This window comes from Bubalus bubalis, chromosome 13, assembly GCF_019923935.1.
Source record: "Bubalus bubalis isolate 160015118507 breed Murrah chromosome 13, NDDB_SH_1, whole genome shotgun sequence".
Taxonomy (NCBI): Eukaryota; Metazoa; Chordata; class Mammalia; order Artiodactyla; family Bovidae; genus Bubalus; species Bubalus bubalis.
This window is the reverse complement of record NC_059169.1, coordinates 87,018,343-87,044,648: the sequence shown is the minus strand read 5'-3', so window position 1 is coordinate 87,044,648 and position 26,306 is coordinate 87,018,343. Positions and strand designations below refer to the sequence as shown.

General features: G+C 39.5%; 1 protein-coding gene across 8 annotated transcripts in view; it reads left to right on the top strand.

Annotated features, from left to right (window-relative positions):
- DIAPH3 (diaphanous related formin 3) overlaps positions 1–26,306 on the top strand; it is a 569,530-nt gene that overhangs the window by 169,949 nt on the left and 373,275 nt on the right. For all 8 annotated transcript variants that reach the window (XM_025263061.3, XM_044926876.2, XM_025263062.3 and 5 more), the window contains 2 exons: positions 5,560–5,696; positions 7,446–7,551. In XM_025263061.3, the coding sequence (XP_025118846.3) occupies positions 5,560–5,696; positions 7,446–7,551 (243 nt within the window). The remainder of the gene's footprint in view (positions 1–5,559; positions 5,697–7,445; positions 7,552–26,306) is intronic.

Genomic DNA, 26,306 nt, shown 5'->3' with positions numbered 1-26,306 from the left:
AACTTCTCTGATCCACGTACTTGAGGATTTTTTAAATAAATACATATTTGTACTGTAAAAGTATTTTCTCTTCCTTATGGTTTTTTTCAATAACATTTTCTTTTCTCTACCTTATTTTAAAAATATAGTATATAATGCATTTGACATATAAAATATGTTAATCAACTGTTTTTGTTATTGGTAAGGAGTCAAGAGTAGGCTAAGTAAGTAAGTTTTTGGGGAATCAAGTATTATACTCAGATTTTTGACTGCCTGAGGAGTTGGTGCCCGTAGTCCCTGTGATGTGCAAGAGTCAGCTGTAATATTGAAACCAAATATAATATGGCGAATCTGCAGTTTGAATATTTAAGGAGCATACATTAGAAGAGAGAAATGGTTTTGCCCTGTACTGAAGTTCGGTTTCTCTAACAGTGTTTCTTTTCTTTCATACTGTTAACTGCAGAAGTTAGCTCTGTTCCAGGATGTGTCTCTAGCTCTAACATTTAAATGCATCTACCTCCTGATCGTGTGCAAAAATGATAAGTGTTTTCGTTCATTAGACAGTGGGAGAGGAAATTTTACCTATGGTAGATGATGTGTGTTTTATGGCAAAATGTATAGTTCTGATAATTTTTAAATATTCATTTTAAAAATAAATCCTTAGAGAACTTCATACTTAAGTACTTGTTAAATTATTAACATTTACTTTTCTATTGATTAAATGCAGCAAAAAGTTACATTTTCTAATTATTTTTCTTACTGGACTATTTATGAATTTTTCATCATTTTCTGAAGCCTAAATTCCTGTTTTTAGCCATTGAAATATTTTTAACCTCCATGCTTTCTCTAATCAGATATAATTTCAGGGAAAATTTCTGTTATAGAAATCACAACCCCATTCTATATTGAACTGATTGTTCTGTGAGAGTTTGATTTTAGCTATATTATGTAGCTTTTGTAGAGCATGTGTTGAGTGAGTGAATAAAGGAATCAGACTGTTAATAAGGGGTTTCCCAACTGAGCCTGTAACACTTGCTGTGGCGGCAGTTGGGGTGGGGGTGGGTCCTCCTAAAGTAGGAATATGAATTGGGAATTTCAGTGGTGAAAGCTGAGTTAAAAAACTCAGGAATGTTTTTTAAAAACCAAAGGAGTATTTGAATCATAATTTGAATTTGAGAAGAATGTCATGGTTAAAGTGAGGGGTTATATAGGAGATAATATTCTTACTTGGTTTGAGATCAAATTGGAAAGAGAGTAAACTTTATGTGTTTATATTCTAATTAATATAATGTGATTTAATTGTTATAGTAGTGGATCATTTTGTTTCTAGTTTATGTATATGGAGTTTATATATAGTTTATGTATATACATTAAATATATTATCATTTGCATTTATTGCTACCACTCATGCTGATACAAATAAAAAGTTACTAAAAAACTTTTCTGATACTTGGAATTAGTATTATAATGTCTGAATTGTAAAGTTAATTGTATGTGGGATTTTTTGGTTAATTTTTTTTCCCCGTACCTACTGTGAAATCTGTATAAAAGTTAATTGAATGATGAAAAATATAGTCTTTAAGAGAAAAAACAAGTATGATACCTATTATGAGCAAATCTAATAGCATTGCATGCAATAGAATACTAAATAGAAGTTTATAGTAGTTTTTAACTAGAAGAAAATTTTGATTATTTATGAGAAAATAAAAGCCAAGATAGCTTTTGGTGTGTTTCTTATGGCACTCAGCTAGCTCACCTTGTTCCTGAAGCCAGTTTCTTCCTCTTTTCTGCTGGGATTAACTCATTGTGGATAGTTATTCAGCACTAGTGTTCGTGTGTTAGGCATGCTACACAGGATTTAGGGGATTCACCTTCCCCCATCGAACACAACTTCAGTGGCCCGAAATTCCATCTCTTAAGTAATAATAGGCCTCAAGTAGAATGCAAATGGAACCTGGCACTGGTTCTCAGTTTAGAATGTGTGTGTTTTCCTATAATCTGAAGTGGATCCTTGACATTCAGTGGAGAGACATTCTCAGACCTTCCGCAATTTGCCATCATCTCTCTAACCTTATAGTAGCCTTTATTTAATGCACTTTGAATGCCAGTGCTGGTAAGTTGACTTTCTCTCACAGTCCATGGGTTTTGTTTTATTATTATTATTATTTTTTTAAATAATCGAATGAGAAAAATTCTATAGAAGTAGGAAGCAGTTCAGTCTTTAGCTCTAGATACTCATTTGTGGTAATCTGGCCTCATTCCAGTCTCAAAACAAGCACCGTCCAATATTCTATTAGCAAAGTCAAGAGAATATTGCCTGTGAAGAAGCTTTGAGTTCACAGGACGCTGGCGGGAACCAGGGAATGCTCCCATTCTTGCCGAGGTCCAGCCCCGGCTGATCCAGGGTATTCAAAGGAGAGATGGCTTCGGCCACCTATTTATTTATTTATCAAAGATATAAAGAGTAATAGAATGAGGATAGCTCAGTAGGAAAATTCAGTGGAGAAAAGAAGCTGAGTAGCTTGGTTTACACGGAAAATCAATATAACCTGTGACACCAGGTTAGCTCTGACCATGGAGGCCGCAGGCGCCCTCTCGAATAGCGGAAGGTGCCCCACCTTAGACACCTTCTCAAGTGGGTCTTAGAAGCCCAGGCAAATAAATGGTCGCAGAGGATATCCGCGCTCCAGATGGAGACTCAGCTGGAAGTTAAGGAGAAGAATGACATGGGGAGACCAAGCTTTGGTGAGCAAGGCCTGTAGCTTTATTTTCAACAGGGGTTTTTATACCCTAAGTTACACATAGAGGATAATAGGGGATGCAAAGTCAGCAGTCTTTGATCCTTATCAAAAACCAGGGTTTCTTTCCTGCAAATTTATCGTATACAAATGGTTTAGGTGATTTACATCATCTTCTGGTCGGAAGGCCTATTAACATTTTATGACTCTTGACAAAGACTTATCAACAAAGACTTATTTTCTCTAAGAGTAATTATTTTAAGGTTTGGCGCCATCTTCCGAAGATAAAATTGCATTCCTATAGGGTGGATGTGTAATGGGTTTACAACAAAGGAAAGAATTTATTACCTTAAGGGTCTAAAGTTACTAACACCAAGGCCACTACTTTTTTTTTCTACATACCAACTATTAATTAATACGTATTCAAGGATACAATTCAGGGGATGTTAAAACTTGGCAACAAGCATTGGCTCATCAATGAAATCTTTTACTAGTTTTATTCTGACAGTTTCTTAACTCTCTGAGAGGCTCTAAGCTATTTGAATATCTTAAGCTTCCCGTGCCTCTCGAGGCTGGGAGACTGTAAACAACCGTATGCATAGCTGTAGGAGTCCGGGTAAACTTGTCAGGCGAGTTAGAGAGCCATCTGAGGGGTTTGGATTTAAACACTCCTAGTTGCCCAGGAACTTTATTAATTGGAGCTGTAAGTTAACTCTTTGACAGAGCGAGATGGTGGTGGGGGACAGCCCCCAGTAAAGTCAGAGGTGAGAGCACAAAGCAATAAAGTAGGCAGACTCTGGTTTTTTGGGGGTAGATGCTCGAGAATATCCGGGGGCACTCCTGAGGCTCGATCCCGCCTTTGCGTATGCCGAGCCTCCTTCCTCATGACCTTTGTCACGAGTGGAATGTCTCTCGCTGGCTCCCGGCACATTCTGATGCGGTAAAGGCAGGTGCTGGCCCAGGCCAGCCCAGTGTGTGGGAAGGGCAGGGAAGTGCTAGCCTCAGGTTATTAGGACAGAGCCAGCCTTTTGGTACTTGGTAATCAGTGGCTGATTGACTTTTTGAATTGGGTCACAGTGATAATTTACAAACCTCTGACAATTCCCTGGAATGATTGTCAAGGCATGTTATAGTCTCTGGCTCCATGCCTGCTTTTCTTTGTTTCCAGGTATGAAACAGCCTAGGATATCACAAAAGTGAGCATTTCTTGGCTGCTTCTTTGTAAACATTTCCTTGTGGCCAACAGAATAGAGAAGTCACTTCAGAAATCATACCCGGGGGCCCTTGGCCCTTCTGTTTGTACTTCCTTCTTTTTACCTGTGTTCCTTAGATAGCAGTTTGAAGTGAGTGCAATATTTCACTACAATGTGAAGCTTCTTTAAATAAATGCCATTTACAAGATAGAAGAGATAAATAAGATTTCATAGCACTCAAAGCATTTGGATCTAAGCTTGTTATAGATTTAACTTTGATACTGATGAGTGAGTGAGTGAAGTCGCTAAGTTGTGTCCGACTCTTTGCATCCCCGTGGACTGTAGCCTACCAGGCTTCTCTGTCCATGGGATTCTCCAGGCATGAATACTGGAGTGGGTTACCATTTCCTTCTCCAGGGGATCTTCCCGACCCAGGGATCGAACCCAGGTGTCCTGCATTGGAGGCAGAAGCTTTAACCTCTGAGCCATCAGGGAAGCCTGGTGATACTGATATCTAATGCTAATTTTGAGTTTAATTGGGATTAAGGTCCTTTTTAGAGCTTGGTATTAATAGTAATTCTATTCAACTAATTTCTCACTCTTTAAAAGGATCCTCTGGGATGTAGGGTAAATAAATAGTACTGTTGTATTGTTTTCATTCATCCTCTGTTATTTGATACTTATCTCCCATAGATTGTAAGTGGGCCCTAAGAGAGGTATACATCTTTAAATCAAAATACTGAGTCGTTAACATAATTCCTTATCTTCCAGTAGGATGTGACATCCTAGCAGTAGCAAACAAACCTTGTTTACATTCAAAATCATCCCATTTATATTAATATTATGTGTTGTCTTTCTGATGACAAAATATCATTCTGATCAGAATACATATATTCTGCAGTAGTTTCTACATGGTATCGGCCCAAATCACCCTTCAGCTTCTGCCCATTTATGAACCAAGTGTTACTGTCTAGCCCTGCACTGTGGAATGCGGTTATCATGTGTGGCTCCTGAGCCCTTGAGATGTGACCACTCTGAACTGAGATGTGCTCTGAGTGTGGAATACACATTGGATTTTGAATACTTAGGAGAAAAGAAAAAGTGAAAATATCTCATCAGTAAATGTTTTGTAGTGATTACATGTTGAAATGATGACCTTTTGGATATATTGAAACGCTTCTATTAAAATGAGTTTTACTTTTTGCTTGGCATTTTATGTAGTGCCAGGGGTTCACACTGTAATTCTCTGGGACAGTGCTCTGTGGTCCTGTACCTCCTACCAGCCTTCCTTCCCGCAGGAGAGTTCCTCCTGTGCATTTTGTGTGTGCCTGTTGGGGGATCTCAGTATTCCTCACTGCTTTTCCCTTTCTCTAGTTGGCCACCTGCCTATCTAATAATTTTCAGTTATGTTGCTGAAAATTACCTGTGAGCGGTCATCTGTATTTGATTGATTTTTTTAGTTTTTAATGTAAAGGGAATAGTTACATGAATTTTTTTTAGAATGTTATACATTCTTTATATTTTCTCACTTTACTACATGTACAAGTATAGTTTCTTATAAACATTCTTTTAATAACTGCATTTTCTTCAGGGCAGTATTTTTTTTAACTAACCACTAAAATTTAACCCTTTTTCTCCAAATGTTGTAGTATGGCTTGGAAAGAATTATGAGTGAAGAGAGGAGTCTTTCTTTGCTAGCCAGAGCCATTGATCCTGAGCAGCCTGGCATGATGATGGATGTGGTTAAGCTCCTTTCTGCAGTGTGCATCGTAGGGGAGGAAAGCATGTAAGTCTCAACTTGTTTCTCTCGTTACACAGTAATTTAATACAGTTTGATTCAATAATGTTTTCATTATTCTATTTTAGTCTAGAATTTATTTTAAATAAATGAAGTATACTTAAGCAGCTTATTTAGATTCATATTGGCTGAACAGAAATGAAAAATTTTTTTCTCTTAATTGATACAGTAGTTATGGACTGACATGTTTCTATGAAAAATGGATTTCTTTATTATTTTAAAACTGTTTTGAACGCAGACCTTGAATAAACAGTCTAAATGAAGACTTTGAAAAATATACAGATTGGTTCTGTTTCTTATGATTTTTTCCAGATAGAAGTATTAGTGAATAATTGATACTGTAATGGTTGAGGGTAGAATGTGTTGACCATAAAGTGTATCGTAAAGTTTAAACTTTAAAGACATTATCTACAATTTCTAAAGCTGTAACTAAAAAGCCATTGCATGTATTGAAAGATAAAAATAAACCTTTTGTCTTTTTAAGGAAGATTAGTGTTCTTATTACAAGAGAGCATTTAAAAATTACTTAAAATACCTTTTATATATGGTAAAGATATTCAAACTGAACAACCAACAGAGCAAACAGAAATGGCCTTCTGACCTCCTAAGTGTGGGCAGAGCCCTGTGAGTGAAACCCCCAGCACACATTGGAAACTTGTCCATGGGGGGCCTGTGGGTCCGCTGACTGGAGCCCTGCTCAGCTGGACTTTGCTGGGGAGGCAGCAGGCACCACGCGGCTGGTGCGCCTCCCTGGATGAGGCCGAGTCTGCTGCAGTCCCACCTGCAAAGCCACGCATGCAGCTTTAGCACTTTCCCATTTTAAGAAGGCCACCCAAGGGTGAATTTAATGTAGAAGCATGGTGTGCCTCCTCTGTGCTCCCCTTGCCTCTCTTTCCCTCTGCTCCCTGTGTCTTCCCCCTCCTCCCCTGTGTCCTGTGCCTTCTCTTTTCTCTTCCTTCTTCCCTTCATGTCCTTCTCTTCTTTTATCCTCTTTCTCCTTTTCCTCCTTCCTCTTCTACTCTTTTTCCTTCACTTCTATATTACTTTTATTATTTCTTGACTTCAGATAGATTGTTTAAATGATGTAAAGAACTGTTAGGACTAAAGTGTCTATGTCCACAAACTGAGATTTTACAGTATACCGGGTACTGTTAGCATAAGTATTCTTTAAAGAAATAGCACGTATATTTCTTACATAACCATCATTCTTTATATTTGACTATAATTACTTACTGCTGTATGTGTTTGGCCACCAGAAGTTCATTTACTTACACTCAAGGCAGAGTAGAGTTGTAGTGGTTAAAAGCAGTCTGGATCCTCATCCTTGCTCTAGCACTCTACCATTTAGTAGAAGTGAGACCTTTGACAAATTGCTTAACCCTTTTCTGCTTCAGTTTCCTAACTTACAGAATATAATAGCAATAATACCTACTTTATAGAATGACGTACATTAAAACTAGCTAATATTAATATTTATAACAGGTTATATAGTACCTGATGTGTATTAAGCACTATATAAATGTTTGACAAATAAATATGATCATAGGGTTATTATGAGGAATAAATGAATATGTAACATGGTTTGTGCTTGCTGTGTGGTGTGTAATCAGTAAGACACTTATAAAATGTTACTGCTTGCCTAGAAGTAGTGACTCTGGAGCGTAGTAGGTTAAGCTACTAATTTTGAGTTACGTGGGTTATTTGCTGTTTGCAGTTTAATTTGTAATTTTCCAATAGCCTTGAAGAAGTCTTAGAAGCTTTAACATCAGCTGGAGAAGAAAGAAGAATTGACAGATTTTCTTCTATTGTGGAAGGTCTTCGGCACAATTCAGTTCAGTTGCAAGTAGGTTTCATGTTTATCATTAATACGTTTTGTAAATGTTTACTGACTGACTTATATTTAATAATAACATGTGAAGCTGTTCAGATCAGTTCAGTTCAGTCGCTCAGTCATGTCCAACTCTTTGCGACCCCATGAATCGCAGCACGCCAGGCCTCCCTGTCCATCACCAACTCACAGAGTTCACGCAAACTCATGTCCATCGAGTTGGTGATGCCATCGAGCCATCTCATCCTCTGTCATCCCCTTCTCCTCCTGCCCCCAATCCCTCCCAGCATCAGGGTCTTTTCCAGTGAGTCGACTCTTTGCATGAGGTGGCCAAAGTATTGGAGTTTCAGCTTCAGTATCAGTCCTCCTATCTGAAAAATTGAGAGTTTTCATGAGTAAAGAGACTGGGGTACACGTAGAGATTTTCAAATATTTTAAGTGCTCCCAAAACATCATGTTAGATTGAAACATTATAGTACCCAAGTTACCTATCTAATATTCATTTAATTTTTCTTTCTTGACACAATAATTTTATTGCTCTAATTTTTGTTATAGCCATTGCTAATCAAACATGAGTATCTTTAAGGAATTATTTTAGCCTGATTTCTATCTTCAAATTTTAAAAAATCTAATTGGTGTGGTTGTGACCTGGCTATAGAGAATTTTTAAAGATCCTCAGATGATTTTAATGCATAATAAAATTTGGAAACTGAGGTTGCTAATAGATATGAAGTAAATCTGTTTTACACTTAGACATTATAGTTTTAAATTTTATTTTAAAACTGTATACTTTAGCCATTTAATTGTTCTCAACTTGGTAGGAATAGAATAGCCAGATCTTAGTGTTAAATTAATAAAAATGAGCATGATATTTGATGACAAATCAGGAAACGTTCAGTTAGTTCAATCGCTCGGTTGTGTGTGACTCTTGCCAGCTTGCCAGGTTTCCCTGTCCATCACCAACTCACTGAGCTTGCTCAAACTCATGTCCATTGAGTTGGTGATGCCATCCAACCATCTCATCCTCTGTCACCTCCTTTTCTGACTACCTTCAATGTTTCCCAGCATCAGGGTCTTTTCAAAGGACCTGCTCTTTGTATCAGGTGGCCAAAGTATTGGAGCTTCAGCTTCAGCATCAGTCCTTCCAATGAATATTCAGGACTGATTTCCTTTAGGATGGACTGGTTGGATCTCCTTGCAGTCCAGGGGACTCTCAAGAGTCTTCTCCAACACTACAGTTCAAAGGCATCAATTCTTTGGCTCTCAGCTTTCTTTATAGTCCAACTCTCACATCCATACATGACTACTGGAAAAACCTTAGCTTTCACTAGATAGACCTTTGTTGGCAAAGTAATGTCTCTGCCTTTTAATATGCTATCTAGGTTGGTCATAGCTTTTTTTCCAAGGAGCAAGTGTCTTTTGATTTCATGGCTGCAGTCACCATCGGCAGTTACTTTGGAGCTCAGGAAAGTAAAGTCTGTCACTATTTCCATTGTTTCCCCATCTATTTGCAATGAAGTGATGCAGTCAGATGCCATGATCTTCCTTTTTTGAATGTTGAGTTTTAAGCCAGCCTTTTCACTCTCCTCTTTCACTTTCATCAAGAGGCTCTTTAGTTCCTCTTCACTTTCTGCCATAAATGTGGTGTCATCTGTGTATCTGAGGTTATTGATATTTCTCCCAGCAATCTTGATTCTAGCTTGTGCTTCATCCAGCCCAGCATTTCGCATGATGTGCTCTGTATAGAGGTTAAATAAGCAGGGTGACAATATACAGCCTTAATGTACTCCTTTCCCAATTTGAAACCAGCCTGTTGTTCCATCTCTGGTTCTAACTTTTGCTTCTTGACCTGCAATACAGATTTCTCAGGAGGCAGGTCAGGTGGTCTGCTGTTCCCGTCTCTTTAAGGATTTTCCATGGTTTTTAGTGATCCACACAGTGAAAGGTTTGGTGAAGTTAAGAAAGCAGAATTAGATGTTTTTCTGTAACTGTTGCTTTTTCTGTGATCCAATGATGTTTTTCAATTTGGTCTCTGGTTGCTCTGCCTTTTCTAAATCCAGCTTGAACATCTGGAAGTTCTCGGTTCACATACTGTTGAAGCCTTGCTTGGAGAATTTTGAGCATTACTTTGCTAGTGTGTGAGATGAGTGCAATCGTGTGGTAGTTTGAACATACTTTGACATTTCCTTTCTTTGGAATTTGAATGAAAACTGACCTTTTCCAGTCCTGTGGCCACTGCTGAGTTTTTAAAATTTGCTGATATATCGAATGCAGCACTTTCACAGCATCATCTTTTAGGATTTGAACTGACTCGCCTGGAGTCCCATCACCTCCACGAGCTTTGTTCGTAGTGATGGTTCCTAAGGCCCACTTGACTTCACATTCCAGGACGTCTAGCTCTAGGTGAGTGATCACAGCATCGTGGTTATCTGGGTCATTAAGGTCTTTTTTTGTATAGTTCCTCTGTGTATTCTTGCCATCTCTTTTTAATATCTTCTGCTCCTATTAGGTTCATACTCTTTCTGTCCTTTATTGAGCCCGTTTTTCCATGAAATGTTCCCTTGGTATCTCTAATTTTTTTGAAGAGATCTCTAGTCTTTCCCATTCTGTTGTTTTCCTCTGTTTCTTTGCATTGATCACTGAGGAAGGCTTTCTTATCTCTCTATGTTATTCTTTGGCACTCTGCATTCAAATGGGTATATCTTTCCTTTCTCCTTTGCGTTTCTCTTTTCTTCTTTTTTTCAGCTATTTGTAAGGTCTCCTCAGACAACCATTTTTCCTCTTTGCATTTCTTTTTCATGGGGATGGTCTTGATCACTGTCTCCTATACAATGTCATGAACCTCCATCTATAGTTCTTCACTGTCTATCAGATCTAGTCCCTTGAATCTATTTGTCACTTCCACTGTATAATTGTAAGGGCTTTGATTTAGGTCATTCCAGAATGGTCTCGTGCTTTTCCCTACTTTCTTCAATTTCAGTCTGAATTTGACAGTAAGGAGTTCATGATCTGAGCCACAGGCAGCTCCTGGTCTTGTTTTTGTTGACTGTATAGAGCTGCTTCATGTTTGGCTGCAAAGAATATAATCAGTCTGTCTTAGGTATTGACCATCTGGTGATGTCCATGTGTAGAGTGTTCTCTTGTGTTGTTGGAAGGTGTTTGCTATGACCAGTGCCTTCTCTTGGCAAAACTAGTACCCTTTGTCCAGCTTCATTTTGTACTCCAAGGCCAGAAAGTAAGGTATTGCCTAATTAATGATTTTTTATAACCTTTCTGAGGATGGTGTTTGTGAATCTCCTTCTGATGGCAGCATTTGCTGATGGCAGTGATGAGCCCTGTGTGATTGGTGTCTCTGGGAAGTAGGCAGCTTTGAAGGTCTGAGTCCTGTGTGGTCACTCTTGCATGAGTCCAGTCCCTGGAGCTTCTGGAAATGAGCCCGTCCTTCCTCATGTGGGAGTGGAGGCTGGGCTGTATGTCTGCTGCTGACTTCAGTCCTGATCCTTGGTTGCTTGTGGGCTGGGCCCTGTTCATTCATACACCTTTACCCTTTTTTCCCCTTCCCTCCTTTCTCAATGGCCCCGGATTTCTTGTTCACCACAGTTCTAATGAAGAGTGAACCTGAAAGAACCTGTGTAGAGAAAAGCTGAGCAATCACTTTATCTGAATTTTCCTCTAAGACTCTTGTACCTTTAACTTGTAAAGTATTTGTGCAAATCCCAGTAGGTTATTAGATTAATTTTGGTAATTTCTGCAGCATATTAGATATTATCTCTAATTTTAAAAAATCTCAGTATAAAATGTGATAGTTACATGTAAAGTTTAAGTAAACATCTTTTTGTTCTAATACATGCTTTTCATATTTAATGACACACATATACAGGAATGATGAAATGAATAGAATTTTGAATCACCCAGACTTGAATCTGAATCCAGCTTTTCACATCCTAGCTTAATGAGATTCTAGATCTCTTCCTCAATCTTTTCTATACTTCAGTTTTCTCAGTTTCAAGATGCGATAATCTCAGTACCTAGCTCATTATTGATGCAAGGATTACATAGGATATGAATTCAAATGCTTAGTACACTGCTTAGTTCCTTAACAGAAGCATTCACTAAATGCCTGGTTTGAAAAGTATTTTAGTAAATTGAAAAGACAAAGTCAGTGGAGATTAAATGTGATCTTCCATTTTTTAAGCAAACATTACCAATGCTGATATTAAAATTGGTACTTAACTATGCACCATTTAATGAAAATTTATTAAAAAAAATTTATATTCACACATGAATGCATGCACAAATTTTTATAGTGGTTTTATTTGTCATAGCTCCACACTGTGAACAATCCCGATGTCCCTCAACAGGTGGGTGGTTACACTGTGGTACACCTGTACTTAGAATACCCTTCGACATTAGAAAGGATGAACTACTGATTTATATAACTTGCATGGATCTTCAGAGAATTATCCAGATTGAAAAATGCTAGTCCTAAAAGGTTACACACTGTGTGATTCCATTCTTGAAATCAAATGGAATGTGATTCCATTCCTGGAATCAAACTAAATTATAGAGAACAGTTCTCTAAGAACAATTTACTGCTTTACTGGTTTTCAAAAGTTTGTCATGGGGTCTGGAAAAGTGCTGGACGTGTCTATAAATAATAGCAGGGAGGAATGTTGTGTGATTAAAGGTGTTCTGTATCTTAATTGTGCACATGGTTATAGAAATCTGTACATGTGATGAAATTGTGTAGAACTGTACATCCATCCACAGTTGAGTGTAAAGCTGGTAAAATCTGAAAAATCTCTGTGGATAGTAGCAATTTCAGCTTCTTGGTTTCAGTATTGTACTATACTGATGCAGGATGTTACCAATAGGAGGAATTGTGTGAGGAGTACTGAGGACTAATATGTATTTTTTCCCCCAAACTTGCCATGAACCTGTAATTACGTCAAAATAAAAGGTTAAATCTTGATAAAATTGAGCTTCCAACTTTTTTTTTGCATCATTATTACATCATTTGATATTTGAAAGGTGTGAGGGAAAAGCTATGAAGGGCTTGCTAAGACCTAAGCCAAGTTCTGCCTAGGCACGTTACAGGGTTGACTCATTAAATGGGAAGTTTGACCTTTGTTGTTGTTGTTTAGTCACTAAATAGTGTCCAACTCTTTGTGACCCTGTGGACTGTAGCCCGCCAGGCTCCTCTGTCATGGGACTTCCCAGGAGGGTCAGTGGAGCGGACTGCTGTTTCCTCCTGCAGGGACTCTTCCCTGCCCAGGGACTGGACCTGGGTCTCCTGCTTGGCAGGCAGACTCTTTACCACTGAGCCACCTGAGAAGCCCTAAGTGGTTTATACTTTTTGGTTATTATAATGCTACTGTGAATATTTGTGGAGATGATATTTTTAAACAGCTGATAATTTGCCTTAGTGTTGGGGCGTTAAGGGTGGAGAGGAGGGGCCTGCAGCAGCCGCTTCCTGGACAGCTGTGAAGCCATGCAGTCAATTCACTTCTTGAGAAATTGTTACCAAGATGCAGGTGGCTGATTATATTTGCTTTTATGAAACCAATTGCCTTATTAATTATATTTTATGTTATGCTTAGTAATATTATTTTTTTAAGTCCTATAAACACTGAAGTTTCTTGATAAAATTTTTAAAGTTTAATTTTCATTGAGAAGTAAAGGTCATTAGCATCATTTAAATTTCTTTGTTGTTTTTCTGATAAGTTCAGGTTAAATTTGTGTGGTCTTGATTAAGAACAGACAATGGGAAGAATTTTGCTAAATTCTAATATCCCTACTGAATAGTTTTGTTGAGAGTTTTTACACTAATGGATGTTTCTTCTTACAAAGGCAACTATATGAAATAGCTAACAGGTAAGAAGTTAAAAGTAAAGATATTATTTTCCAGATAGCTAACTTAGGGGGAGATAACTAAATTCTTTTTCTGGGATTGCTTGTGCTCTATTTCCTTTGAAATCGTCAAACAATACTGTAGTAGTAATAGCGAAATATCTTTTCTTTTTGGGTGTTTCTCAATTAAATACAAATAAAAAATATTTTAGCACTAGCCAGTTATCAGTTTTCCAATAAGGCTCTAAGCACCCATTTTATTCCATTAGCTATATAAGTTGCACTTATTAAAATGTACTAGACAGGAGTGATATTAGCAAATCAAATAAAAAATAAACTTTGTCTCTGAATGAGGTAGAAACCAGTTGTTTGCCTTTAAATTGGAGAAAATGGGAGATAGTAACATTTAAAAAAAGTCCACATTGTTCTTTTATTGCAAAATATATTTATTCCAAAGTACTTTTTAAAGGACGATTGTTACATTTTCTTGAGTCTGATAATAGTAATTATGAAAATAATGTGACTGCTTCTGATTTTGATAGAATTGAGCAGACTTCCACCTCTTTCTCCAAATAATATAGTAAGAAAGTGCCAAATTGAGTACCAGCAATAACTTAAAATTATTTCAGGATTTCAGTTCGGTTCAGTCACGCAGTTGTGTCCGACTCTTTGCGATTCCATGAACCGCACTACTCCAGGCCTCCCTGTCCATCATCAACACCCGGAGTCCACCCAAACCCATGTCCATTGAGTCGATGATGACATCCAACCTTCTCATCCTCTGTCATCCGCTTCTTCTCCTGCCCTCAATCTTTCTCAGCATCAGGGTCTTTTCAAAGGAGTCAGCTCTTTGTATCAGGTGGGCAAAATATTGGAGTTCAGCTTCAACATCAGTCCTTCCAGTGAATATTCAGGACTGATTTCCTTTAGGATGGACTGGTTGGATCTCCTTGCAGCCCAAGGGACTCTCAAGAGTCTTCTCCAACACCACAGTTCAAAAGCATCAGTTCTTTGGCGCTCAGCTTTCTTTATAGTCCAACTCTCACATCCATACATGACTACTGGAAAAACCATAGCCCTGACTAGACGGACATTTGTTGACAAAGTAATGTCTTTGCTTTTTAATATGCTATCTAGGTTGGTCATAACTTTCCTTCCAAGGATTAAGCGTCTTTTAATTTCAGTTACTTTGGAGCCCAGAAAAATAAAGTCAGCCACTGTTTCCACATCTATTTGCCATGAAGTGATGGAATCGGATGCCATGATCTTAGTTTTCTGAATGTTGAGTTTTAAAGCCAAAATTTTCACTCGCCCCTTTCACTTTCCTCAAGAGGCTTTTTAGTTCCTCTTCACTTTCTGCCATAAGGGTGGTGTCATCTGCATATCTCAGGTTATTGATATTTCTCCTGGCAATCTTGATTCCAGCTTATGCTTCATCCAGCCTAGCGTTTCTCATGATGTGCTTTGCATATAAGTTAAATAAGCAGGGTGATAATATACAGCCTTGACATATTCCTTTTCCTATTTGTAACCAGTCTGTTGTTCCATGTCCAGTTCTAACTGTTGCTTTCTGACCTGTATACAGGTTTCTCAAGGGGTAGGTCAGGTGGCCTGGTATTCCCATCTTTTTAAGAATTTTCCACGGTTTACTGTGATCCACACAGTCGAAGTCTTTGGCATAGTCAGTAAAGCAGAAATAGATGTTTTTCTGGAACTCTCTTGCTTTTTTTGATGATCCAGTAGATGTTAGTAATTTGATCTCTGGTTACTCTGCCTTTTCTAAAACTAGATTGAACATCTGGAAGTTCATGGTTCATGTATTGCTGAAGCCTGGCTTGGAGAATTTTAAGCATTACTTTACTAGAGTGTGAGATGAGTGCAAGTGTGTGGTAGGTTGAGCATTCTTTGGCATTGCCTTTCTTTGGGATTGGAATGAAAACTGACCTTTTCCAGTCCTGTGGCCACTGCTGAGTTTTCCAAATTTGCTGGCACATTGAGTGCAGCCCTTTCATAGCATCATCTTTCAGGATTTGAGATAGCTCAACTGGAATTCCATCACCTCCACTAGCTTTGTTTGTAGTGATGGTTCCTAAGGCCCACTTGACTTCCCATTCCAGGATGTCTGGCTCTAGGTGAGTGATCACACCATCATGAGTATCTGGGTCATGAAGATCTTTTTTGTACAGTTCTTCTGTGTATTCTTGCTACCTCTTCTTAATATCTTCTGCTTCTGTTAGGTCCATACCATTTCTGGCCTTGATTGTGCCGATCTTTGCATGAAATATTCCCTTGGTATCTCTAATTTTCTTGAAGAGATCTCTAGTCTTTCCCATTCTGTTGTTTTCCTCTATTTTTTTTTTCCATAGATCGCTGAGGAAGGCTTTCTTATCTCTCCTTGCTGTTTGTTGGAACTGTGCATTCAAATGCTTATATCTTTCCTTTTCTCCTTTGCTTTTCACTTCCCTTCTTTTTAAAGTTATTTGTAATGCCTCCTCAGACAGCCATTTTGCTTTTTTGGATTTGTTTTTCTTGGGGATGGTCTTGATTCCTGTCTCCTGTACAATGTCAGGAACCTCTGTCCATAGTTCATCAGGCACTCTGTCTATCAGATCTAGTCCCTTAAATCTATTTCTCACTTCCACTGTATAGTCTTAAGGGATTAGATTTAGTCATACCTGAATGATCTTGTGGTTTTCTCCACTTTCTTCAATTTCAGTCTGAATTTGGCAATAAGGAGTCCATGATCTGAGCCACAGTCAGCTCCCGGTCTTGTTTTTGTTGACTGTATAGAGCTACTCCATCTTTGGCTGCAGAGAATATAATCAGTCATATTTCAGTGTTGACCATCTGGTGATGTCTGTGTGTAGAGTCTTCTCTTGTGTTGTTGGAAGAGGGTGTTTGCTATGACCAGTGCGTTCTCTTGGCAGAACTCTATTAGCCTTTGCCCTGCTTCATTCTGTACTTCAAGGCCAAATTTGCCTGTTACTCCAGGTGTTTCTGGACTTCCTACTTTTCCATTTCAGACCTTATAGTCTTATATCAGAAAAGAAAATATAAATGTAAATATGCACTTAAATGTACATTACTTTCTTTTCTCAATTGTGTCCTACAGAGATTTTCATCTTCAAGGAAAGTAATTCTCTCTGGTTAATTTAAGCAGAAAATGGGGCTGAGTACCTTACAGAATTTCTAGTAGGCTGTGGCCCATGTGTGGATATATGTAGCAGCAGGAATGCAGAAGAGGAGAGAGCAGACCACATCCAGGAATGTCCCAAGAGAAACAGCACTCATAATCCCTGCTTTGGGTGGCACTGGGGGGCTCTGCCACCCTGCTGGGAGAGCTTCAGCTACACCCCACAGCTTCTCTCACAGAGTTCAGCCTTCCTTTGTGTGATTAGCCTCTTGTGGTCCCTGTGTCTTCTGGAGAGGCGGGTTGGAATAAGGTGGATGGGCCGATCTCTAGTGTCTGTCACAGTTTGATTTTCATTTCTCTCCTCTAGTTAATTTTTCTATCTGTGTTTTCTCTCTTATCTTGTTCAAACCTGTGTTTTGGGGCATAGGGTTGATGGAATTGTGGTATATTTTTGTAAGGAATGGAATCAAAGTGTGGGAATCCTGGAGTGTTTTTTGGGGGCTGTTTTACTTTTCCTCTGCGCCTGTGTCCTCAGTGACAGCATGCTGCACCTTCCCTTCCCACGGTGTCTTCCTGATCCAGTCTTCCTGGACTTGAGGCTGGGAGGGTCAAGAGCACAAAGGATCTGTGATTTCTTGCCACTCATAACCTGCTGTGTTTGTCTGCCACCCTTGTAGGGGTGCTGCTGTCCGAAGACACGGACTCCTAGGTCTAAAACAAAGGACTCCCTTTACTCACAGGTATAGCAGTAGCTCGAGTTTCAGCTGTGTTAGCCCCAGATTCCAAATGGAGGGGTCACATTAGAGCAAAGACACTCTGGGCAGCAGTTACTTTGACCAGTACAGGCTGTGATGAGATTCGTTCAGTTTGTCTTCTTGAGTATTCGATGAAGCCTGCTGGTCAGCAGTGCTTCAAGCAGCAGGTTGAGGCTGCTGTGCACTACTGACCTTAGCCCTGCCTCTCAGATCGCAGATCCTGCCAGCCAGACATAAACCACTAGAGTCTATGTTGCTGCTGCTGCTGCTAAGTCGCTTCAGTCGTGTCCGACTCCATGCAACCTCATGGACTGCAGCCTACCAGGCTTCTCCGTCCATGGGATTCTCCAGGCAAGAACACTGGAGTGGGTTGCCATTTCCTTCTCCAATGCAGGAAAGTGAAAAGTGAGAGTGCAGTCACTCAGTCGTGTCTGACTTTTAGCGACCCCATGGACTGCAGCCAACCAGGCTCCTCCATCCATGGGATTTTCCAGGCAAGAGCACTGGAGTGGGTTGCCATTTACTTCTCCAATGCATGAAAGTGGAAAGTCAAAGTGAAGTCACTCGGTCATGTCTGACTCTTAGCGACCCCATGGACTGCAGCCTACCAGGCTCCTCTATCCATGGGATTTTCCGGGCAACAGTACTGGAGTGGGGTGCCATTGCCTTCTCCAGAGTCTTATGTTAGGACTCCAGAAAGCTTTCTTAGTTTCTTCTGTTGCAGTTTCACTGAACCTTAGGTTTGAATGATTGCACAGATTTTGTTCAGCAAGGTGGACATCGGGGCAACTCTTTCATCCATGACAGCCCTGACGGTGAGTTGAAGCTGATGAGTGCCTTCTGGGGCTGATGCCATGTCACTGACCACTCCAGGCAAAGCCAGGGCCATGTTCCTCAGGGCCTCTTCCTTTAGTGTCTCATGGTAGGGGTCTGTCTGCTGGGGCATGTATGTACTTTCTCTCCAGGAAACTTTCCAGAGGAAACAGAGTTGCCTCAGGGTAGAAGGATGACCACAGCTATCTAAGGCTGTACGTGTACAGGTCCTGATTCCTCAGACAGATAAACACCTCTTATGCGTGCCTCTGAGGTGCACGTCCGTGTTTTGTACCGAGAGGCAAGTTAACGCCTGGCTTTTGAAGGTGCAGGTGCTCCTGGGTGGGATGTGTTGTCTGTAGTTCTCGGGATCCCCCAGTTGGGATCTCTGTCAGTTGGGAAGCTGCTGGGTGACAGTGCTTTCAGTGAGGCCTCCCAGCTGGCTGGTCAGAACATTGAGTCCAATCTTTGTTTTTGAAGGGGCTGTGTGATGGCCTGGCAGAGACGGCAGCTGAGTCACAGGAGAGGAATTTTCAGCTTGGGGAGCACAGATCTTTCAGAATGGGCTTGGGTCTGCCTGCCCTTTGGCTGGAGGGTGGATGCAGTCTCTGTTCCAAGGTGGTTTGTTGTAAAGACAGCCTGGTAAAGGTCTTGCAGAAGAAAGGCGGTCTCCACCTCTACTTGCAGTGCTTTCAGACCCCTGAGAGCCCCGCGCAGCGTTTCCTGGCGGCGGCGAGCAGAGCCCTGCCCCTCCGCCCGTCTCCTGCGTGGCTTCTTTTCCCTCAGTCTGATGCTCTTGGTGGTGTTTCTGTACACTTGCTGTGCCTTGATGCCATGTGAATGGAACAAAGCCTTCACTCATTTTGGTTCGTGTGACAGTACACTAACTGCTGTTTAAAGGGAAACGTGTTTTCTAAAGTTTCTCATCAGAGAGGAGGAGAACGAGCCTCATCAGAAAGCAGATGTGAGTGAGGGCCTGTGGGGCCGCATGGCTCTGAGGGGTAAAGTTCTGGTTCTCTGGTCTTCAGTGTGCTGATGCCAACCTGTAAGCAGCTTTAGTTTCTGAGCTTGATCAGAATATATTTAAATGTAAACATACTTTAAATATGGGCTTCCCTGGTAGCTCAGATGGTGAAGAATCCGCCTGCAATGCAAGGGATTGGATTCGATCCCTAGGTCAGGAAGATCCCCTGGAGAAGGGAATGGCAACTCACTCTACTCTTCTTGCCTGGAGAATTCCATGGACAGAGGAGCCTGGCGGGCTCAAAGAGTCAGATACAACTGAGCAACTAACACACACACACGTGCATACGTACTTTAAATAAACTTAAATCCTTCATTGCCTCCAGGTTTCTCAAAATTTGACTTAGTATTCTTAGATACTTACAGATAGCTGGATCTTTGCTGCATTTCTGTGGACCACTCTTATTTTTTACTGTATATTTGTTCATTTGGCTGTTTTGGGTGTTGGTTGCGGTGCGTGGATCTGCGCTCTGTTGCAGGGTCCTTTGACACAGCGCAGGGACTCTCTAGTCTGGCGCTCAGGCTCTGGAGTGTACAGGCTCTGTACTCATGGCACATGGCATCCTAGTTCCCTGGCCAGGAATTGAACGCGTGTCCCCTGCATTGCAAGGTTGGTTCTTAACCATTAGGCCACCATGGAAGTCTGGACTACATAGTTTTTACTAATAACCCAAATCTTATAATTTCTCTTCACCCATTATTGAAGCACATAGCCATTATTCTACTTCTTTCTCTTTTTTTAATTGTGGTAAAATATATGTAACATTAAATTAGATAATTTGAAAATAATACTCTTGCTGCAGCTTGCCTTGTGGAACCAAGACTGTTCATCTGGGTTGGCTGGTGGAGCCCATGGGAAATGCAGCTCTGTCACACCTGTTGTGATGGGTGTCACAGGGCTGCAGCCGGGGCTGTTGGTTGTTTATACTCACTGCAGTCAAAGATTAAAAGTACATGTTCATGGCTGCTATAAAGACAGAGGTTTCTTAACTTAAAAAAGGAGGGGGGGGGAGCTTCTTCAGTCTCTGTGGATTTTGTTGAGTTCAATTACAGAATAGGTCTGTGACAGAGGTTTCTTAACTTGGGAAAAAAAAAAAAGGAAAATAAAAGGTTTTTCAGTCTCTATGGATTTCATTGAGTTCAATTACAGAATAGGTCTTTGCAAATTTGATTGGATCAATTTTTTCCATTATACTAAAAAAAAGGAAGTTTTTCCTTTTTTTTTAATGTAAAAAATTGAGGGGCTTCCCTAGTGGTCCAGTGGTGAAGATGCCATGCTTCCAGTGCAGGGAGTGCAGGTTCAGTCCGTGGTCAGGAGGCTAAGACCCCACAGACTGCACAGCACAGCCAGCCCCCTAGAAAGATGCTTACCTGTTGGATAACTGGTTTCGGTTCACTAAAGTGTTAGAACCAGAGCAGGAACAGTGACCTTCAATTCAGCTATCACTGTGCTTTGAAATATGTTCAGTTCAGTTCAGTCGTGTCTAACTCTTTGCGACCCCATGAATCACAGCAAGCCAGGCCTCCCTGTCCATCACCAACTCCCAGAGTTTACTCAAACTCATGTCGATCAAGTCGGTGATGCCATCCAGCCATCTCATCCTCTGTCGTCCCCTTCTCCTCCTGCCCCCAATCCCTCCCAGCATCAGAGTTTTCAAATGAGTCGACTCTTCACATGAGGTGGCCAAAGTATTGGAGTTTCAGCTTTAGCATCAGTCCTTCCAGTGAACACCCAGGACTGATCTCCCTTAGAATGGACTGGTTGGATCTCCTTGCAGTCCAAGGGACTCTCAAGAGTCTTCTCCAACACCACAGTTCAAAAGCGTCAATTCTTCAGCGTTCAGCTTTCTTTACAGTCCAACTCTCACATCCATACCTGACCACTGGAAAAACCATAGCCTTGACTAGATGGACCTTTATTGGCAAAGTAATGTCTCTGCTTTTGAATATGCTGTCTAGGTTGGTCATAACTTTCCTTCCAAGGAGTAAGCGTCTTTTAATTTCATGGCTGCAATCACCATCTGCAGTGATTTTGGATCCCAGAAAAACAAATTCTGACACTGTTTCCCCATCTATTTCCCATGAAGTGATGGGAGCAGATGTCATGATCTTAGTTTTCTGAATGTTTAACTTTAAGCCAACTTTTTCACTCTCCTCTTTCACTTTTAGCAAGAGGCTTTTTAGTTCCTCTTCACTTTCTGCCATAAGGGTAGTGTCATCTGCATATCTGAGGTTAATGATATTTCTTCCGGCACTGGGCAATAATTGACAGATATGACATTGAAGAAAATGTTACAGTGCCTGTTTGAATTTAGCCAAATTTATTAGCTTTTGTTTATTTCCCTCATGGTTAAGATTCTTAAGGCCCTTAGGCTCAAAATGTACCCGAGTTTAATTTTGCCCACAACCAAAGGTCTTCCTATAAGGAATGGTCATATAAGTTCCTATAACTTGATTTACTGTTTCTTTTTGTTTCAAGTATCTCCTACCCCCTCAAAAAAGTAAATGTTAAGTAAAGTTACTTTTAACATCAAGTAAGTCATTCTCACATTTATTGAAGGCCCAAATGAAGACTACAGGGTATAGTTGGACATTTTATTTTTTAAGACCACTGTTGGGGCCTTCCAAAAGGATGCAGAGATCAAATTATTTTAATTCCTCTCTTTTTTTGATTACTACTTTTATTGAGGCTTGCAACAGTATGGTTACTGTATCTGTATGAATCAAAAGGTTAATGTATTAAATGAACAAGTAAATAATATGCCATTAAGCTAATAAACATTAAAGAAGCAAGAGTAAAATAATATTCTAATGTAAACTCATTGTCATTTGGAGTACACACCTCAGTATAGTAAACTAGTGGGTAACATTTTTATCCTAGAGTATACTGCCAATTTTCTGAATCTATGTAATGCAATTTTTCACTTATGCTATAAGAGACCACCAGAAAGATGAAGGTAACTCATGACTCAAGGTAACTGCAAAGTTTCATAATTAACCAGTCAGTTAATTATTCAGTGATTGTGGTGCAGGGTTCTGCTAGATATTAGAACAATAAAGATGAATGAAATATACTCCTTAAGCTCTTAAGAAACTGTTACTCAGGAATTCAGAGCTTGCTAATATTTCATATGAATATTGCGATACTAGAATCTCAACAAAATGGAAGAACACAGAAAGAATTCATGGATATCTCAGGGGGAGTGTCAGAATAAATATTTAAAAATCCTGGTTCTGTCTTGAATTCAACTGTTCACATTCATGTAAATTAGAGCCTCTTGATCCTGTAATTTATTTGCCTGAATTTGTATGAGATATATGCAGTTACTGCAAGCTCTGACTTGTCCTCTACTGTGTCTATCATTTATAGAAATTTTATTAGAAATATAAGTAAAGTATAGGACTTTACATTTGCTGACATAATTCACCCTTTTCTGTGTTTGTCTTCATAATGTAGTAGTCAGGTTTAGTTTATATTCTCGATTAACGCTTGAGATTTTAAAATTCCTGGGTATTGTTGCACTGGAGGCAAGATATTTGTCTATAAGCATCATTTACTCATTTTAACTTGATAAATGTGGAATCTGATTGTGCAAAGAGAGACAGATGATTTCTGCTGTGGAGCTAAGAAGATGAATAGCTGTATAACCTGTTTCTTCCAGGCACAGATAGCAGGTATTCACAGATTCTGATAGAATTTTTACTTAAGTACTTTACCCGTGCTGGTTTGCAGTCTGTGTTCAGCTTGTGAAGCTGATATGTGTTCAGTGTGTTCAGCTTGTGACGCTGATATGTGTTCAGTGTAGTATCGCCATCATTTTACATATGAAAGCATCTCCTCATATTCAGGATGAACCTGTTGCCCAATTGTGAGCTTTCTAAAGAATACTTTCTTTTGCTGTTTGTTGGATCCCTTTTCCGTTGCTTTGGCATAATCTTGAGGAAAGCATCTGTGTTGTTGGCCTCGGCATAACCCGGACAAGCCTGTGGTTGGTCTTAAGCATCACAGCTCTTAGTGTGCCTGGAATTTTGTGCTCAAATTTGTTAGTTGAAAAAGGGTTGGGAACCGAAAGTTAAAGATACATAAAATGTTAATTTTTTTCTCCTTTTGTTTTGCACATAGTGATAGATAGCATTACATTAAATTATGTGGTAGAGGAAATTTAGGTAATATGTATTTACATATGAAGAAACCTCCTCACTTCATTTTCAAGGGCAGAAAACTACTTTGCTGATTAAGTGATGTTAATTCCTGTGTGTGTCTTTGTCTTGCTGTTTAACTTCTTTCTGTTTCTAATGAGTTTCCTTTGATCATTTGCCTTGTTCTAAGATTGCCTTTGACAAGCTCTGTCCCTCTTATTGAATATCTTTGCGAGTTTTGCTTACAGTTTATTAGTCCCCCTTTCTAGTTCATGTCCTTGCTGACACTTTCCCCACTATTTGTGATTACGGTTTTGGCTACTTATTTTCCTCATCCTTGGCTGTGTGGGTTTTGCTGGTCTCAGTTTTTGCAGTGCATTTTCAGTTTGTTGCTACTCCTGAGGAAATCCTCAGCTATCCTGAATTCTAGCTGGCAGGCCTGTGTGCATGTGTGCAGACATGTCTTTATAGCTAGAAGTTGTGTTAAAAGTAGCTTTTGTCATGTAAGTTTCCTTTTTCATAATTGGGGCAAGAGTAACAATTAAGTTTATAGCATTTACTTTCTAAATCATTAAAATGGAGTCCATGATCTAACACCTAAAAGATGTCTTAGTTAGAAACCTTGTTTGAACCAAAGGTCAATAAGCAGTGTTTCTAAAATGTTATAAAGTGTTAATAAAGTGATTCTAAACACATGTTTGCAGTAAGGAGGAGAGTATTTGAGGGTCAGTTTAATTGTATGCTTTCATGTACTGGTTGTTGATGGGACATGAGAGAGAGTTTTCCATGTGGAAGAGAAGTTCTGTCCCTTTGTAGAAACTGCTCGTTAAGTCACCAGTTTGCCAAATACAGTGGTAATGATCTTATTTGACACAGTTGATCACTCTCTCTGTTGACGCACTTTCCTCCCATACTTTTCAGACTTCTCCTTGTTTGTTTTCTACCACATTATAGCTTTCTACTTTTCTTTAACTCATTTCCCCAACCTGCAAATCAAAACCTAAAGTTGAAATTGATGAAACTGAAATGTCCCAGCCAGTTCTTGGACCTCTTCTCTCTCTCTCTCTTCTCTTCTCTTGATGATCATCTGAGATTTGGTTTTTACATGCAATTGCTATGGTAATCTCTTTCTTGATCTAGGGTCTCCTATATCCAATTTCCTTTTCTACTTCTTTGGATAAGGATCAATAATAGATATTTCCAACTTAACATCTCTAAAACTGAACTCCTGATCTTTCTTCCCAAACCTGTTTCCTCTGTTTATCCTTATTTATTTTCCATCTTAATAAATGACTGTCAGCTTTTAAATTGCCCTGGTCAGAAATCCTGGAGTCAGTCTTGCCTCCTCCCTTTCTTTAGTAGTGATTTCTGTCTTGTCTTTTCATAGTTGTGTCCCCAGTACCAGCAAGTCCTTAGTAGACATCACTAACAGGCTTGGAAGGAATGAAATGCATAACCTAATGAACAGAGAGGGTCTGATGCCCAAAGATAGAGCCTTTATTTAACTTAGGATGCTCCTAGGAGGAGGGCAGAAACTCCTGTTTTCTTACCCTCTTCAGTTATCAGTTCTGGGGTGAGGTAGCTTTTGTCTGCCTTTGAAACTGTTAGTATGGCATAGTTAATGCAAATTAATGGAGATCATATATGCTATGTAATTGGAACATTGAGCAGAACATCATGATTAATTCCTTATGATGAATATCACAATTTCATTATTTCCTGGGGTTTCTGTTAATATCCTAGCATTCAATAACTAATTTTTTAAATGAATGTGTGATTCTTAATGTACATTTCATTTTTAAAAGCAGAATTTATTCTAGTCTCCTGTGAAATTTGTTTCTCTCCTTGCATTTCATGTGTCTGTTAATACTCCCACTTCCTATCTTGTTGAGAAACAAAGGTGGGAGAACTTGCAAATTCTTTTATTTGGTCTCAACCATATGTTCACCCAGCCATCACATGTTTTAGAAAGGTTGCTCAAGACCTCCTCATTGCTCACTGAGGTTACCACTATGATAGCTTTATTTCCCTGCCGTGCTGTGTGGCATGTGGGATCTTAGTTCCATGACCAGGGATTGAACCTGTGGCCCTTGTATTGGAAGCTCTGTGTCTCAACCATTGGACCACTAGGGGAATTCTAAGATCACTTCTTCACTTAATCTGTTACCTCTGTTATTTCCTCTCCTCTGCATGAAATCCTTTATGATTCTCCCTATTTCCAGCTGAACCAGTACTCTCTGATTTGGCCTAGGAGGCTGTGCTTCATCTGTCTGGCCTCATCTTTAATGAGTCCTTCCCCTGCACTCCCACTTCCTACCTTTACAGACTGCTCAGAAAATCTGAATTCCTTGTGATTCAACAGAATGCCCCAGGGCTGAACACCTTGGTCTTCCCCTTCATCTGGCTGCCTGTCTTCCGATTAATCCTTGAGAGAGTCAGTTCTGTTCCTCAGCTGTCCTTGTTTTTGTTACTGTCTCCATATGCTCACATAGTATATTCTCATAAATCTGTTAGAGTGAATTTATGTTATTGTACCTACTTACCTTCACTAGTTCCTGAGCCTTCTCTACTGTCTATAGAAATTTATTTATATGCTGGTATGCTGTATCAGTGTGAAATCATGTGGTAAAACAGGTCCAAATATCTCAATGTATGTATTAAAAACCTAGAAGGAACTCTTTGGTCTTTACCTTGATTATAGTTTTTCATCTGTAAGAAAATAAATCAATACATTTTACTGTATGTAGACATATATTTACAGGATATAAATTAATCAAAGAGTGGGTATAGGTCATGATAATGGTAAATTACCATTAGAATTGGGAAGGGATCTTAAAGAATTAAATTCATTATTTCAGTTTGTCAATTTCCTATTTTTCCTTTTACGGGAAATTGCCTTTGAAGTGTTCCTGGAAGCAATTTGGATGATCCTTTCCCTTTCTCCTCAATTTGTGCTAATATTGTTCTATACATATTGACTTTCCATTTAGGTGATATTTGCTGCTAATTTTTAGGTTGTATATTTTTGCTGCTTTCTTTGGGTTGTCTGTAATTTG